The sequence below is a fragment of the Macrobrachium nipponense genome, chromosome 43, assembly GCF_015104395.2.
Source record: "Macrobrachium nipponense isolate FS-2020 chromosome 43, ASM1510439v2, whole genome shotgun sequence".
NCBI classification, from domain to species: Eukaryota; Metazoa; Arthropoda; class Malacostraca; order Decapoda; family Palaemonidae; genus Macrobrachium; species Macrobrachium nipponense.
In genome coordinates, this window is record NC_061104.1 from 27,521,419 (window position 1) to 27,541,117 (window position 19,699).

Genomic DNA, 19,699 nt, shown 5'->3' on the forward strand with positions numbered 1-19,699 from the left:
AAATGAGGAAGAAACAAAGGTAAAAATTTGCAAGGAGGTGAATGATGATTGAATGGGAGGAAGAGGTGTACAATTTGGAGTGGGTTATTGTTTAAGGGGGCGGGGGGGGGGCGGGGGGGGGGGGGGGGTGGTTGATATGATTGTTTGCATGTATAACATAGGGAGGAGCTGGATCTTCTGTAGACGGTCGATGGTGTTTCATGTTTCATAAATGTATGTTGATCCATCAGGTGAGACGACAGGAAACAAAAAAAAGAGACTGAAAACACGAACCTGGCGTTGGTTAGGAATTTAAGACTACGAGGAACAATCTCCGTCAAAAGTTGAACACTACATCGTGTAATTAATGTTTGAATTGATTTTCAGCGTTCTCTCATCCTCTCCCCTCATAACTTTTAGCAAGTATATTCCCCTAATCTTAGTTTTGTTTAGCCTTTAGAAAATTTCTCCCTGTCTCTCGTATAAAGTATATTCATATGTTCTGTGTGTGTGTGTGTATGTGAATTTTGATCGCATATACGAGTCACTCATATTTACAAATATTAAGTCACAAATATCGCTAGATAATTCACTATACCTCGGGATTAACTTAAACCCAGTAACACTTATAATCAGTAAGCGCTTCTGCATCTGCCAGGATTCGAACCTGGTTATCACAGAAGCACTAATCGGTTATAATTACATTCATGACATAATACTTGTGAATGTACATAGAAATAAAGTGATAGATATATGAATGAATAAATTAATATGTTACTTTTTATTTGTTTATATATATACACATGTTATATATATATATATATATATATATATATATATATAACACATATATATACATGTATAATATATATATATATATATATATATATATATATATATATTACACATATATATACATGATATAATATATATATATATATATATATATATATATATATATATATATATATATATAATATATTTATAACATTCAAAAGTATTAACCTAAAAATAACTTGCAATCAAAGGTTATTAATTATAACTGATAAGTGTCATGTACCAGCTTGTTCAAATCCTGGCTGATACCTGTAGGGGTTTAGCGCCGTCAGTGCACCTCATGCGGTGCAATGTGGGCATTACTTCAGGTGCTTTGCGGCGTGCCTTCGGCCACTAGCTGCAACCCCTTTCGTTCCTTTTAGCCCATCAGTTCCCAGAAAAAATACTTTGACAGGGCGTGGAGGTAATTTATTCAGTTCATGTTACTTTTCATTTAAAATAAATGCCATAACTACCTAATTTTTATAGCTCTCCGTAGTACATCAAGCTGGGTAAATTTCCACTCAGATTTTGAATTTTTACTTTAATATTGTGCCATAAATTCCTATCCCCAAAAATAAAAAATAAACTGTTTACACAATGTTGTTAACAAGGTTTTAGTACAGAACTTCTGTTCTTATTGTGAAATTTAATGTTCCTAAGTTGGCGATTTACGCCATGATACCATACTCATTCTACCTTGCTTAGATCCAAAGTTAAACATGTCATCGAAAAAGAGTTTGGATTTCTAAAACCGAATGTAATACCTTTGAATCCACTTAAGATTGGCGGCTTTTTTAATTCTAAGGACAGGCTACAGACCTATATGAAGCCCAGTATTATTTACAAATTTGAATGCCTAAGATGTCTTGGTAGTTATGTTGGCTCATCGAAGAGTGTTGCAGGTCCGTATTTACCGAACTGGCTCACGAATTACTAATCCCGAATTTTCTGGTATCAGAAATCACATGCCGTAAAATGCAAGATTTTTTTTATCAATATTAATTGATAAAAAATTCCTTAATTGGAACTTCGTAACAATCTGCCTACTCAACGACCGTGGAGTCTTTGATTATTAAACGCCATAGGCCTACGCGTCTTCTAAACCCCAACGTATCTTCTTCTCCTTTGCACTTGTTCTCTGGGCATGCGTGACCCTGTGGCCTCACAACCTCGTTTCCTTTTTCATGATCAGGTTAGCCTAAAATATTCTTTCTTCTTTTTTGCTTCTTGTATTTTTATTTTATTTTAAAGATGTAAATATTGTTTTTAATTTAGCTTTTATTTTGAAAGAGAATTACTAATACGTATTTTCCATTTTTACAGAACGATAATGTGTTTAAAGTAACGCGAAACGTTTCTAACAATAAATATGTAACGGTACTACGGTAGCCTACTGTTGACTGACTCGTCTTCTTTGGCTTTGGCTTCTGCTTGCTGATGTATACTTCTGCCTGAATCTGTGCATGCATATGCACGATATATATATATATATATATATTATATATATATATATATATATATATATATATATATATATATATAATATATATATATATGTGTGTGTGTGTGTGTGTGTGTGTGTGTGTGTGTGTGTGTTATATCTATCTAATAAAAGGAGCCTATAAAACAAAACCAAAATGTAGAGAGAAAAGTACTATATTTCAGAGGACTGCTGTCTCTCTCTTCAGTATATGAATGAGAAAAGTTTACAGAAAAGGTGGTATTTATACCAAGAGATCCGTCCACAAGTAAGCCAACGCTTAGGAAGATTAAAGGAAGATTATCAGCGGGGGTGACCTAAATTGGCTTACTTGTGGACGGATCTCTTGGTATAAATACCACTTTTTCTGTAAACTTTTCTCATTCATATGACCTGAAAGAGAGACAGCAGTCTCTGAAATATAGTACTATTTCTCTCTACATTTTTGGTGTTTTTATGGGCTCCTTTTATTAGATGGAATTCTGTTGTTACAGAATATTTTTACCAGTCATATATATATATATATATATATATATATCATATATATATATATATATATTATATATGTATATATATATCTATATTTATATCTATAATCTCTATATATCTATCTATATATCTATATATCTATCTATATATCTATCTATATCATCTATACTATCTATCATATCTCTCTCTCTCTCTCTCTCTCTCTCTCTCTCTCTCTCTCCTTCTCTCTTCTCTCTCTCTCTATATATATATATATATAGTTATATATATATATATATATATATATATATATATATCTATATATATCTATATATATTATATATACTACCTATATATATATATATATATAATATATATATATATGTGTGTGTGTGTGTGTGTGTATGTATGTGTGTATATATATATATATATATATATATATATATATATATATATATATATATATATATATATATATATATGAATAACTTGATCACCAAGTATATAAAACGTGATGCTATGTATAAATAAAGGTTTTTTGCCACGAAGGAAAAAATGAAAAAGCGAGATAGCCGAGTACTTTCGGTCCTGTCCGAAACAGGACCGAAAGTACTCGGCTATCTCGCTTTTTCATTTTTTTCCGGTTCGTGGCAAAAAACTTTATTTACATATATATATATATATATATATATATATATATATATATATATATATACTATATATACATATATACACATATACATATATACATATATATATATATATATATATATATATATATATATATATATATATATATATATATATATATATATATATATATATATATATATATATAACATATACATATACATAATATATATATAACAGGCGGTCCCCGGGTTACGACGGTTCGGCTTACGACGTTCCGAGGTTACGACGCTTTTTCTTAAATATTCAATGGAAAAATCCGTCCTGGGTTACGACGCTTGTTCCGAGGTTACGACGCTGACGCTTCCGACGCTCCGAGTTAACGACGCTTTTAAAAAACTCATACTATGATAAAACTCCTTTATAGTTTAGCACAGTATATTAATAAAAATAAGTTCTGGTTAGATTACAACAAAAATTTTGAGGTTATGATGATTTTCGACACTTTTTATGTCGTATTTTTCTATGTTTTTTAGTGACGCCTCATATGCGGAACTAGTTTCCGAGCGAATGAATACATACTAGCTTGCGGTGCGCAAAGTTTACATATAACAGTCCAAAAGCACAAATAATGAAAAAAATCATTGCTTGTTTCCAGTAATAATAACAAACGAAGTTTCTGGTTAGATTACAATGAGAGAGAGAGAGGCGTCTTCCGACGCTCCGAGTAAGGACAGAACGAAGTGTTTTCGTTTCCGTTAAAACGGTCCTCTGACTCATGCCAGTAAAATGTTTTGTTGATACTAATAATATAAGCCTATTTAAAGATACGTTTACTTTACTTAGTCTATATGATACGTAAATAGTAATCAACTGTTCTTGTAGCCCTCAAGATTGGCAAAATCGAAGTATCCAAAGAGAGACATTATCCAGTACACTGGAACCTTGACATACGAATTTAATTTGTTCCGTTACCATCGTCGTATATCAAAACAGTTTGTATCTCAAAGCATTTTTCCCATTTAAAATAATGTAATATGTATTAATCTGTTCTAGCGGTATGAAACCACACCTAAACACAGCTAAATTACATATAATATACACAATTTATACACAAATAAACGAGTAATAACACACATAATGATAAAATAACATAGCAATGTGATAAAAGATAATAAATGTTAATAAAATCAATTAAAAAAAGAAAGGAATTTTACTTACCACAACGAAAGATGACGTGAGGCCAGCAGGGGGAAGAGGTAGGTTAAGGGTGGCAAGGGAACGATTTATTCTCTTTTTATTTACGTATGTACACTAATAACTACGTAATAAACACAAATGAAATAACATTGCTAAACTAATTTTTATTTTTTTATTTTAATCAGTTTGTAGTTTAGAAATAATGGTGATGCCTTTGGAAGGTTTTATGCTTTGCTATAATTTCATGTTTTGCTTCCATTGAAATCATTTTCTTGAGTTTTTTCTTATCACCTGCTTTGTCTTTAGCTTTGAGACCCATGGTTAATAATAAAATAGACAAAATAACACGAAAAATAGGCGCAAATACAACGAATTAACAACGACGTGTTAACATGCAGCACCAACAAACAAACAGACTGAACGCAATTTATCGGTCGCCTATACAACTAACACTCATCGCAAAATCGTATCTCAAATATTTCGTTGTATATCAAAGCTTATATTTTCGCAAATTTTCTGTTGTATCTCAAAACATTCGTATATTAGGGCAATCGTATGTCAAAGTTCCAGTGTAATTTGATCAGAGAGAGAGAGAGAGAGAGAGACGCCTTGGCAACAATGGTCACCGTCTCGGGGATTGACGTAACATTTATTTTCTGAACAGATAGGACAGAGAAGTGTTCGTTTCATTAAACGGCCTCTGACTCATAGCAGGAAATGTTTTGTTGATACTAATATATAAGCCTATTTAAGATACGTTTACTTTAATTAGTCTATATGATACGTAAATAGTAATCAGCTGTTCTTGTAGCCCTCAAGATTTGGCAAAATCACTCCAGGTTGTACATAAAACTTTCAAGAATGTAGTGTCACCAGAGGATTACAATAGTTTTTACCTTCAAGAACCAGCATTCTTTTATGAAAATAACTCCAGGTTGTACATAAAACTACAGGAAACAACATGTAGTGTAACCAAAGGATTACAAATAAGGTTTTTATAACTTTTTATTAGTTTAAGACATATTTCCAAGCGTCGTTCCGGCTTACGACGCGTCTCAAGAACGGAACCCCCGTCGTAACCCGGGGACTGGCCTGTATATATATAGTATATATATATATATATATATATATATATATATAATATTATATATATAATAATACATATACTATACAATATATATTATTATATTTATAGATTATATATTATATGTATAATACCAGAAATGATAATATTATTATATAATAATTATATATATATATATATATATATTTATATAATATATATATTATTATATTATAGGTTATATATCTATATACTATACAATATATATCTATTATAATATGATATATATATATATAATATATAATATAGTATATATATATACTATTACTAGTACAATATATAATATTATTATATATATGATTATTATTATGTCTTATAACATCTATATAATCTATATTATATATCTTATCTATATTTCTCTCTCTTATATATATATATTCTTCTATATCTATATATATCCATATCCATATCCCTTCTTCTTTATTATCTATATCGCTTAATTTCTCTATGTGGGTCTCTTACCTCTATATTTCTCTCTATCTATTCTCTCTCTCCATATATATATATCTATTTTGGGTATTTATATATATTTCGCTCAGTTCGTGTCGCTGCGTGGAGTAATCCTTAAGTTTCATTATCTCTAAGGTGACTCTAACGAAAAAGAATATATATATATGTGTGTGTGTGTGTGTGTATGTAGTATATATATGTATATGTATATATATACATGTGTGTGTATATATATATATATATATATATATATATATATATATATATATATATATATATATATATATATATGTATATATATATATATATATATATATATATATATATATATATATATATATATATGAATAACTTGATCACGAAGTATATAAATGTGATGCTATGTATAAATAAAGGTTTTTTGCCACAAAGGAAAAAAAATGAAAAAGCGAGATAGCCGAGTACTTTCGGTCCTATTCGGACCCTTTACTGAGGCAGTAAAGGGTCCGAATAGGACCGCAAGTACTCGGCTATCTCGCTTTTTTATTTTTTTCCTTCGTGGCAAAAAAACCTTTATATATATATATATAGATATATATATATATATATAATATATGAGATAATAGATATAGTATAATATATAATAATAAATAATATATTATTATTATATGTATGTATATAATATAAATATATATATAAATATAGATATAGATTATATATATAATAAGATTATATCATATATATAGATATATGTATGGATGATATGTTATATAACATATATATGGTCTATATCTAAATAATATATTTATATATAATATATTTGTGTGTGTATATATCTATATGTATATATAGTATTTTTTTTATTGTATATTTTTGTATTGTTTATTTTTTTAATATATTTTTTATATCACACTATTACATATGTTATTCCACCCCCTGTGAATAACTAAAATCTGTGAATACTTAAAACCCCTCTAAAAAGTCTCAATGCTTCTTATTTTAATACATACCTCCAATACAAAAAAAAGTATAAAAATGCTTATACCTGTGCATTTTAAGTTTTATCACAAATAGTGCATTTAGTCACAAAAATTATGTGAAAATACAGTAATTTTTTAATATTTCTGTGAAAAATACTCTGAATAGGCTAATTTTCCATGAATAATGTGTATATAATTATGTTCCATAGACAAATGTGCAGAGATGCGAGTCCGCGAATAGCAGGGTTGACTGTTTGTGTGTGTGTGTGTATATATATATATATATATATATATATATATATATATATATATATATATATATATATATATATATATACATACTATATATATGCATATTGTGACAAAGTGGGCAAGAGTATCTGGGTCTGGATACCATTAATACTTGGTGCATGAAATAGTCAAAGATCTGTGTCTGGACACCATTAATATTTGTTAACCCAAATTGCCAAGTATCTGGTTACTACATTACCATTTGTACTTGCTAATACAAGAGACCCTTTTATTCCTGGGTCTGGGACACCCTTTGTACTTAGGGCACAGTTCATTCAGGTACCTGGTTGTTACTTACCTCACTACAGACAGACACCTGACACTTCATCACAAATACTAAACAACTGAATACTCTAAAGGTAAGAGTGATCCCTTTTACTAAATGAACATTCAAGAAAACAATCAGTCCAAGTTCATTAAAATATGTGTGAGGTAATCTTAATTAAAGGGCATCACTCGTGCAAATTCAATTCTAAGTATTTCCCTGATTCTGTTTTATTTGTGGGAAACGTCACAATTATCACTCTATATTTCTACCTAAACAAATTAAAATGTATACTGATGGTTAAAATAAAATACTCTTATAAATTTTAGATACAAAATTTTATTTCTAAATTCAAAATTTATAAGTGAAATTCACAATCTCTGGGAAATTGTTATTATTTGAAAACAAAAGTTTAATTAATTCTTGAATTAATTATTAAGCAAAATTAAATCAAAGTTTATCAAGAAAATTAATTAAATTAAATCATAAAGCAATAATTCAATTTGAAATTAAATTTAATTAAATGCAAGTTAATTCACAAGTCTAAGATTCAAAATGTACACAATAGAATATTATTCAAACTAATTAAACAAAATAAAGACAATGCTGAAAAACATAATGCATAATATGAAAACAATTAAAGCATTGACAGTACACACACTAAACATATAAAAATGGAATATGTCAAAAGAACAAAGTAAAAGATAAATGTTTAGAAATGATAAAACCTTGAAGTGCACTTCACAACATTTGTAAAAGTACCTTATACACAGCTGCAGCGTCAATCAAAAGGCCTGTTACAATTTTACACTTTTTCACTATTTTCTTGGCGCCTTCACAAAACCCAATAGATAAAATTCTATGTTCAGATTCCACAAACAACACATATATTACTAAGAATTATATAAAAATGAGTGACCAGCTCGTTACGTTAAGTTACTGAAACAGCCTCGCTAGCGAGCGAGAGAGAGAGAGATTTTTAGAGAGAGAGAGAGAGAGACTCGACCGCACGCCGCTCTGTCTCAAAGTGAATGAATAAGGTTCTCTCACCCCATAAGCGTATGGGCGATTAGTATCTAGTTCAAGACCAAAACATATTACGTCATCTCTATAGGAATAGCCAACACAGGGCCTCTCTGACTGCCCTCACATATGGCTATGAATAAGGCTCCCTTGTTCCTTCACAGGCTCGACCGCGATGTTAAAAAACTAGCTTAGCTCATCTATTTTCAAGGGGTTGGATAACATTGCGGCTTGGGGGGGTCTTACGCTTGTTTGCGCCGATAAAGAAATCACCTAGCTAAGACATTCTCAAAGTGCGAATACGACTCCCTTCAAAAGGCTTATGAGCTTTCACTCTCTGTGTGTCTTATGTACTTCAAAATGAAAAATGGATCACTTAAGGCATGTTATCTTTAAATTTGGGAAATCTGAACACAGAAATAAAAATTTCATACCATGATACACAAGTTCTGATGTGAATTAATCATATTACCACAATTATAATTGCATTCCAAACTTACATTATAAGAATATACTATATAATATTTCTTTATTTTTGTGGATGTAGACCTCATGAACTGAAGTATTTTAATCTCTTCTGAGTATAAAATTATCTGATTTCTCATAACTTTATTTATTTGCCTTAGGTCTGTGTTAGATATCAGCTTGCAAGTTAATTCTTATATGTATAATCAGACAGCATGTTACTATGTAACCCAGCAGATTTTGTGGTCTTGGTCATTTGGAAGTATTTTTTGCATATACGTAGATAGAAAATTGTTATTATTATTATTATTATTTATTTTTTGTTGGGGGGGGGGGGGTTATCACAGTCCTCCAGTTCGACTGGATCATTCCCTCTTATGAAACAGGCCCAAAGGCCACGAATGACTTAACAGTTTCAATATTATGGATGACCTGTATGTCAAGCATGAAAGGACTACAGCAGAGAATGTTTCTCAAAAATCAATGCCTAATGCAATTGGCACATAATACCTTGGCATTCAGTCATGCATGAATTTTTGTGGTTGGATGGTATAAATGAATATTGTAAATTAAGCTTAAGCAGTCAGATTTGATCACATACATAATACGTTCTAGCTAGCAAAATCTTATATTTGTCACTCTTGGCTATCCTTTTATATATATAATTTGTTTATCTTGTTTTATTGCATCATTTTCCATTTTATTGAGGAAGCTTGCTGGACAAGTCTAAGGAATTTCAGCTTGTTTAATTAGAAATGCATGCAACGTACATTGAACAGTATTATCATATAAATAGTCATAAGTGTAATACTCTTATTTCTTTTTTTCAGATTTGTACCAGATTAACATGGCATATGCTTATTGGAAATCTGGGAAAAATGGAGATCAAGCTGTGTTTGATCTTTTCTTCCGTAAAAATCCCTTCTATGGAGAATTCACAATATTTGCTGGTCTAGAAGAATGTCTGAAATTTTTAGAAAATTTCAGATATTCAGAATCAGGTGAGAACAGATTATAAGTAAAGGACCTCCTTTACTTATTTACTTATTGTGTGCATGGCTGCGCAGGCAAGACCGAAGGGACTGCAGCATCCCTCTATCCCTAGCCGAATTATTCTGCCTTTTTCTTTTCATCTGTTCCTATGGTGTTTTCCCATCCAAGCTGTCCAACTTCTCTAGCTTTGTTGTGATTAAATTTTCACCAATTGTTTAAGATTAAATTCTAATAGGGGCCCCTGTGAGTCTAGAGGCGACTGATTTTTACATTATTACATGTTCTATCTTTTTTGCTCCCATATGTAACATTTATTTTGTGTGTTATCTTGGCAAAATGTAGCCCTATGCATTTTTCTTGTACCCCGACTGAAGATTAATTAACTAGTTTATCTGTTAATTGATTTGGAGTAAGCAGGGTTAGGCCAATATGGACCCTTTTCTTTAAGTCAGCCTGTAAGTGTGATGAAATGTTCAGGTGTACCGAGGCTTGGTTTGGACCTGTGGACTCTTGTCTAGCCAACAAAGATTAACTGTTGATTAAATGCATGGACATTATATTGTTGAGAGGAAAAATGCTCCGAAATTGAAATGCCATTTAATCGTATAAGTGATGTGTACCTCATAGTACTCTACTGTAATGAGTCTTGACCTTATGTAATTAACCCTGACCATAGTTGTTAATTTTTGTAGTCTACTTAGAATGATGCTTTAATGAAACCTGTCTTATGAATTACTCCCTTCAACTGCTTGTTAAGTACATTTTGCAATGCACTCCCTGAACCCCGGAATTAGGCCTGGTCACTGACCAGCCTGAACTACATCCCCACAAATTTTCCCACAAAGTGGGTACGGTCAGCGCTGCCAATGCTGCGGATAAAATTTGTCTACTGAGTTACCTGTGGTATCATTGGCAACGCTGCTGCAATTACCGGCCGCCAGAGGCCTACCTCCTCAATTGTTATTGGTTTACTGTGCTGTGAGGACGTGGTCCCACATCAGGCGAACTTTTGGTTTTTAGCCAGACCCCCATTAAATATAGATTTGGTTTATAGATACAGTAGTATCTCGACGTACGAAAGGCTCAACTTACGAAAAACTCGAGATATGAAAGCAAATACGAAAAATTTTACAGCTCTACATACGAAAAGTTTTCAAGATACGAAAGGTTGTTGCTGTAAAGTCCCGAGATTCGCCCGGACCACCGAGAACAATTTTAAAACTCCCGCGCCACCAGCTGAGTAAACTCGCCACCATCCTCCCGCTCTCCCATTGGTTCCTGATGCTAGTCACCCCATAAGATCCTGCTCTCCTATTGGTCAGCATCTACCACTTGTGCTTTAAGTATTCTATTGGTAAAAGGATGCTGTAAATTGAAAAACTTATTCATGCAATACATTGAATAAAAAAAAACATTAGGTAAAGATAGAATAAAGAATAGAAATGAATGGGTATTGTACTGTTTGGTAGTTTCAGTAGTTGACGAGAGATAATGAAAATTTATGGCTTACTGTGTAAAGTGATTGCTTGGCGATCGTTCGATACTCGTAGGTGCTGGATGTAAACAGAAGTTTGGAAGCTTTTTTCTTTTTTTTTATTATAGGTAATGGTTACTTAATAATTATTTGAAATGAGTACATGCAATACATTAAATAAAAAAATTGTGAACTAGATATCATAAAATATAAATAAATCAGACTGCCAACAAATACGTATTTTTTAGAATTCTTCTTCTGTTTTAATATCACGTTACGTATATGTTTCATTATAGCTGTCAGTAACTCGGTATCTCCATTAGGTAAAGATAGAATAAAGAATAGAAATGAATGGTTATTATACCGTTTGGTAGTTTCATTAGTTGAAGAGAGATACTAATGAAAATTTTTGGCTTACTGTGTCCTAGGAAAAATGATTGCTTGGCATTCGTTCGGTACTCGTAAGACGGTAAGAGCTGAATGTAAACAGTCGATTGGAAGGTTTTTTTTGTTTTTGTTTGTGTATTATAGTTAATGATTAATTAATAATTATTTGAAATGAGTACATACTGATTATTTATACATTTTATTGGCATATTCTAAGCTTTTAGCTTCTTAGGTTTAGATGACAGAATCATAGACTAGGCTACAGTAGCAACCGCTAACATAGGCTAGGCTTACGTATTGCTAAGGGACATAGTATGCTAAAGTCCCAAAAAATGCAGTAAAAATGGGGTTGAACATTACATGCAGTTGAATATTACTCAAGTATGTACAGTATTTTGCCTTTTTGGAGTCATATTTCTTCCGTCGGATCGGCATCGTAATCTTAGAACGTGTTTTAGGCCTGGAAATATAATTTACTGGGGTGTTTTTGGAGGGCTTGGAATGGATTAGCCATTTTACATGTAAAATGTGGTCCAAGGTACGAAAACCTCATGATACGAAGGGCGCCTCGTAACGGATTAATTTCGTATCTCGAGGTACTACTACTAGATTACGACTTAGCCTTGTATTAATGTCTAGGCTTCTGGTTTTTTCTACGTTTTGATCTGGACTTTGGAACTTCCCTCCTGGTTTTGACTTGGTTCGGTAATTGGATTCGAGATGGATAAGGTACACAATGAAATGTCATCAGCCAATGCCTCTTTCTGCTTCATCTACTGCTGCGACGTCTGAGCAATCTGCTGTTGAGGTCGGTGCTCATCGGTCATGCACGTCCTGCAAACGGAGGATGAGTACACTCAAACCTGACCGACATTCTCAGGGCATTACATGTAGGAAAGTTCACTTTCAGCCGAAGGTGTGAAGAATGTAGGGATTGATCAGTAGAGCAAATGGAAGCTTTCATTGCACAGGAAATTATTAGCTTCCAAGAATAAGCCTAGATTGGGATAGATGGTTGAGGTACAGTCAGTTGATAAAAAAGCCGTATAATCAGAGTTGTTTAGAAAGCTAGAGGAAAGGTTATCATCTAGTATGTCAAGTTTATTTGCTAGCTTGATAAGTAAATTAACAGAAAGTAAGGATAATATTAGTGTTAGTGTAAGGGATTTTAATAATTCTCTTTCAGCCCCCCCTGCCTGTTCCAGAACCAGCCCTAACGGGTGCCAGGGGTAATAGAGATCCGCAAGCCTCGAAGGTAGGATCTGCCAGCCCCCCGGAGCAGAGCAGGCAGTGTTGGCAGCAGAAGTCCCCCTTTCCCCTCAAGTTGTAAGTTCTGAGGAGGATATATATTTTCAATGTGTCTTGATTCGCGGACTCATGCATTTGTGGATTTCTCTCTGGAACATTTACCCGTATTATTCATGGAAAATTCGCCTATTCGTGGTATTTTTCTATGAGAAATATCCACAAATTCCTGTGTTTTTTATCAATTTCATCATAGAATGCACTTTTTGTGATAAAACTATTAAAAAACAAGTATAAAAACTTTTAGTGGGTTTTTCTTGAGTTTTAACTAACAAAATAGGTTTAAAGCATTTTTATAGGGGTTCCAACTATTCGCCGGTTCTAACCATTCATGTGGGGTCTGGCAGGCATCCCCCGCAAATATGGGAGGCCACTGTAGATTTAGCTCAGACACAGACAAGTAGGGAAAATAGCTTAGGTAGTGTGCAGGATGACAAGTTGAAGGGGCATAGTATTTCTTGATCGGTGATTGCTAAATCGGCAGATTTCCTCTTATTCTTGAGAAAGAAAAAGAATTTACCATATTCAACGATTGCTAATTACAGGTCGATGCTCAGCAGGCACGTTCAGGTTTCACCTGCCAGAACTTGCGACCAGTAGGATTTTACATGATCTTTTAAGATCCTTTAGGATAATACAACCAATTATTCTGCTTCGGGTCCCCTCATTGGATTAAGCAGCCGTGTTAAAACTGTTGAGCTCTTTGGCTTTCGAACCCTTAGAAGCGTTATCATTTAGAGACCTAACTAAGGTGTTGTTTTTAGTCGCTCTCATGACGGCAAGGAGGATTGGGGAGATTCAGGCAGTGTGTGGATGGTATCTTTTTTGGGGCAGGATATTTTTCTCTCATATTTGCCAGAATTTGTGGCAAAGTCTGAGTCGGAATTTAATCCCCTTCTGAGAGCATTGAGTTTTATCATTAGAGGATTTTGTAGGAGGTGACAAGTTGGAAATGCGGCTGTGTTTAGTGCGAGCTCTCAAAGTAAAGTCTATTTGTCCTGCACAGAGAAATTTTTACCTCATCCTAGGACCTTGTCTGTTTCTCCTAGGAACATCTCGCCCAATTTCCAAGAATGCTATTAGTTTCTTCTTGCGAGAGGTTATCACTCAGGCGTCGGATGGTTCTTAATCCCTTTCGGAGCCTTCTAGTTCTTCATGTCCAAGGGAGCACAGTATCAGGGGATGGCTACTTCTTCGGCTTTCTTAAGGAATATTTCGGTGGTGGCGTTCTTAGAGGCAGCTTCTTAGAAGTTGGTGACGGTTTTCACTACTTTTTATCTTAGGGATATCCAGTTTTCTTTTGAGAAGAGTTACTCTCTAGGTCCCATTATTGCGGCTAATTCAATTTTATAATTATTCTCATTTCGTTAGGGCTTTAGTGTTTCAGGTAGTTTGTGGTAGTTTATGGTCCTTCACAGTCTCGGTAGGTTAGGATTCATTTTAAGTGTATTTCTCTCATGTCTTGGAAGCTAGGCAGATCCTGATCATCATGTTGGAACATCAACTCTTGGGCATAGTCATCTATGTCAGTGAACAGTTGAGAACTCGAAGGGCCTGCTCACTCAACTTCTCCTCCAGACATGAGAGGCTAGATAGCCACATGGGAGGTTCCACTTTCCCCTCCATACTGAGAGGTATAGAATACTACATGGGAGGCAATTATGACTGAGACGAGACTGACATTGAGGTACTCTCTTTGCAGTCATCCCACTGAGTTGGACAACTAGGTGAGGTTACATACTTTTACACATGGTGGGTTGATATTGAGTTACCTGTGTATGTTCCGTTGTCAGGTCAGGCTGAATTAGATTGATCCCACCTTCATTAAAGTGTTGTTAATTGAGCTAATTCAGGTGTTCAGGGAGTGTATTGCAATATGAAATTTTCTTAATAAAACTAATATTGTAATGCTTACCTGAACACCTGAATAATTCCACCCTCCTTTCCTCTTCACTTTGATAGTGAATGACTCAGTTGAGGAGGTAGACCTCTGACGGCCGGTATTTGCAGCAGCGTTGTCAATGATACCACAGGTAACTCAGTAGACAAATTTTACCTGCAGCATTGGTAGAGCTGTCAGTTAAATACTCAATTTGTGGGAAAATTTATGGGGATGCACATAGTTTGGGCTGGTCAGTGACGAGGGCTAATTCAGGTGTTCAGATAAGTATTACAATATTAGTTTTATCATGAAAACTTCATTTCTATTTGTTTCATACTAAAGCTATCATACTGAGTTTTCTTGTAATTAAAGATTTAGTCAGCACATAATGCACTCCAGACTTCCTTTATGAAATGCAGAGGCTGTTAGAATGTTGTATCCCAGTGACCTTAGTGGAGATCAGATCCTAAGGAGAGAAGAAAGAAAGAAAGAATAAGGATTAATGAAAATGATTCTCAAAAAATTTTTTGTAAGCATATGTAAGTTAAAAATCTAGTGTGATATTTTTTTGCTTGAGTAGACTTATTTGATATTATCATTAACCTTTCAGTAAATAACAGATCCACCTCTTAAATGAGGAAAGATTAAGAATGTCAGTGAAAACAAAAATATGACAGGAATTCTGAAGAATTGCAATAGAGAGAAAAAGTCACAAAGCTGTAAAATTGATTTAGTATAGATTTTAATTTAAGATTATGTACAGTAATATAGAATGGTAAGAAGCAACTTTGCAGTAGAGAGAGAGAGAGATCTTGAGAAGAGAAGAGGGTATGATTTTCTAAAGGAAAGAAACTAAAGGTGGAACACCCCAAACATTAGAGGAGTATCTAAATTTGTGATGCATAAAATCTGCATTAGCTTAAATAACAAGATGAAGAAAACACTTTAAAAATCCAAACAAACCTAGTTTTATAGAGGCAGATGTACTGTATAGCAATCTGAGCTTTGTAATATTGCCTTGACAATTTGCAGGAAATGTGAGCAACCAAAATGTTGATGGGACTTGAGAGGTTCACCCAAATAAGTTTAGAGGGGTTTACTGAGGTAGGGTCACACTGAGAGTTGATAGAAGAAGCATAAGAAGAATAAGGAGCAGTATGAGATTTGATTGTTAACAGGCGAGTTCTGGGTTGTAAACATGACGTCTTATTAACTGTTTGCTCATAAGTATACCCAGGGGTTGCTGTTGGTTTTAGTGCTTATCTTTTTTGATAGTCTGTCAGTTATCATTGTAATCTTGCTAAGAAAAGGGCAAAGAAATATTAGAGAAGACATGTATAAACCAAAAAAGTTACTGCATCTTCGAACTCAGTTAATCTACATAAGGGATTTTGACGTAGGAAAAATCTATTTCTGGGCGAGGAAGCCGTGTCGCCCAGTGAAATGTGTCCTCTTTAGCACTATTTCTAGTAAAATATTGCTATTTTACAACAAACATACTCAGAATTTGTTATCGATTTTAGTTCTTATCTATTGTGATATTGTATGAGCCCGTATGTATCATTTTAAAAAATAAAGTATATCTATTTATTAGAAAAACATGTATAAATTAGTAAATTTTATGCATGACACTTACCTGGCAGGTATATATAAGGGATTTTGACGAAGGAAAAATCTATTTCTGGGTGATTGGCTCGTGTCGCCCTATGAAAGGATCCTTAATATCATTCTTTCTAGGTAAAATTAATCTAAAATTACCAGAGAAAAACAAAATTAAGAAAATGTCAGTAAAACTGACTCGCTCACTCTTAAAAAGAAGTGTCGGTATGGTAATAGGGGCGAGTGGGAACACTACCACGAGACATTCACCAATTAGAACTTCCAATCAGAATCCCCACAAGAGAGAGCTGATACCAACGGGCGATGCAGCCGCTACTACTACTACTAGAGGACGCCACGGACAGCAGCGCCCCTAGCGGACATCCTTAATCTAAAACAAAAACTCTTGTCCTGCATGGGGGGGGTAAACAATACAGGGCAACACGAGCCAATCACCCAGAAATAGATTTTTGCCTTCGTCAAATCCCTTTTCTGGGCCTCAGCTCGTGTCGGCCTATGAAAGAGTACCAGAGAAACAGACAAGATGGGAAAAAAGGACAAATGAAAATGCAGTTGTAAAAACGAGGGATATAATATAAGTAAATCAATTACAGCATACACACTAAGTACTTAAACCTAACTTATTCTAAACAGTAACATAAAAGAACGTTAGTAATGTAAAGTACTTAAAATTACAGTAAACATAGTAAAATATAATAATGCAGTGTAATATTAACAAAATAGATTTACTTAGAAAATTATTTACAAAATATACAAACACATTGTTGTCCTATCCCTAGCATAAAAATAAGGGTAGGTACACTGAAGTAACATATCAGTACAAGTGTGGGATGTCCCTAGCAAAAAAATAAGGGACAATCCACTAGTATGATTCAGCGGCTAAGGCTAGGAATATCCGAGTAGCATGGCGATAGGGTGAGGCATGTTGGATGAGGTAGGTAGAAAGGAGACCTGGATCTGTACTACGACTACTATACAGTATCAGGAGAAACAATGTTTCCCGCTGCTACTGCTGAAAATTTTCAAAAAAAAAAAGATTCCAAGGGACTTTAGATAATGACGTTTAAAGACTGTCGGGGATTTCCATCCAGTATACTTTTAAGATCCTCAAAGTTCATATGTTGAAAGTAATTAATTGAGGTGGCTACTCCCCTGATATCATGTGCTTTTGGGAATGAATCAGGATTGGCTTGTTTAATGAAGTAAAGGATTTTGTTGTCTAATACCTTTTACTGACAAAGTACCACCTTTTTCTCTCATGAAGAGAGAACCTGAGGATCTTGAGGATGTACGAGATAGAAAGGCTCTTAAAGTTGAAAACTGGGCAGAGAGAAGGATCTTGGGGAAGTGGGATGACTTTCCAAGGGGCCCACCTTGCAAGAGGATCCTCATTTTAGCTAAAAGCTACGATCCGGAGCAAGCAGAACTTCTCCTGAGGGGAGGAATTCCACATGACCCGCATCTCTGGATAGAGCCGACAGTTCTGAAATTCTAGCTCCTGAAGCTAGGCTTAATAAGAATAATGTCTTTCTAAGAAGCATTATGAATGTACAAGACGAGTTGTCAGTATCTGAAGCTAGTTTGAGGACATCATTTAAGAACCATGAAACTGCAGTAGGCCATTTGAGAAGGTCTAAGTCTAGCACAGGCTTTAGGAATAGACGTGAAATAAGATTCAGTCAGATCTATCTGAAAACCTAACTGAAAGATCTTCTTCAAAGCCGATTTATGAGTAGTAATAGTGCTAGCTGCTAACCTTTTTCAAACAAGGATCTGAAAAAGGATATAGCTAGATTAACTGTCATGGTTGTAGTGTTTGATTCTTTCAGGAAAGATGCTAATTTTTTAACAGCTGAGTCATATTGTCTAATGTTGACTCTCTCTTATCTGATTCTAGAAGAGAATATTTTGTGGATCATATTAGCATCTTTATTAGCCGCAAACTTCATGAAGTCCATAAAGTTAGGGTCTGAAGAATTCCTGAGGAAGCGAACACAGTCGTCATTTGTACTGATTGTGACAGCTTGGGATTGGGAATCCGTTGAGGTCGGAGACCCAATTCCAGAAGAAGAGGATACCAGTTGCTCTTGGGCCAGTCCGGTGCAATCAGAGCTACTATTCCTCTGAAAGTCCTCAGCTTGCTTAAGACTTTCAAGAGAAGATTCACTGGAGGAAAAACATAAATTTTTCTCCACTGATCCCAATCTAACGACAGGGCGTCCGTGGCATAAGCCAGAGGGTCCAGGTTGGGGGCCACATAGCAAGGGAGCTTGTGGTTCGCTTGTGATGGCGAATAGATCTACTTCTTGGGGACGAACCTGGGAACTCCTCCGGCATATTCCCACTGGATGACCCGTTCGTCTGGGACCATTTCTGATTCCCAGAGGAACTGACCGGGACAAAGCGTCTGCTATCACATTTCTTACCCCCGCCAGGTGAGTGGCGGACAGATGCCATTTGTGTTTGTTTGCTAGGGCAAAGATGGCTATCATGACATGGTTCACATGCTTGGATTTGGACCCTCCTCTGTTGATGCAATGAACTACCACTGCACTGTCCAAAACTAGCCTTAGATGAGACTTTTTCGGGGGAAGCAGTCTCTTCAAGGTAAGAAATACTGCCATTGCTTCCAGAACGTTTATGTGGAGCTGGCGAAATTGAACTGACCAAGTCCCTGAACTGGTTTTGAACTGAGAATATCCCCCCCACCCGGACAGGGAGGCATCCGTGTGAATGGTTAACACTGGAAGGGGATATTGAAGGGGTACCTGCTTGGTTAAGTTCTTTACTTTTGACCATGGACGGAGTTGATTGCGAAGGATCTGTGGAATTACTGAAACAAATTGTCTCGAGATTTGGGTGCTCTCTGATCGCCAAACTCGATTA

At 34.4% G+C, this 19,699-nt stretch overlaps 1 protein-coding gene across 1 annotated transcript in view; it reads left to right on the forward strand.

The window, feature by feature from the left end:
- Positions 1-19,699, forward strand: part of LOC135213606 (nicotinate phosphoribosyltransferase-like) — a 133,002-nt gene that overhangs the window by 56,353 nt on the left and 56,950 nt on the right. Inside the window, exon 2 of the mRNA XM_064247628.1 lies at positions 9,983-10,153. Coding sequence (XP_064103698.1) covers positions 9,983-10,153 — 171 coding nt within the window. The remainder of the gene's footprint in view (positions 1-9,982; positions 10,154-19,699) is intronic.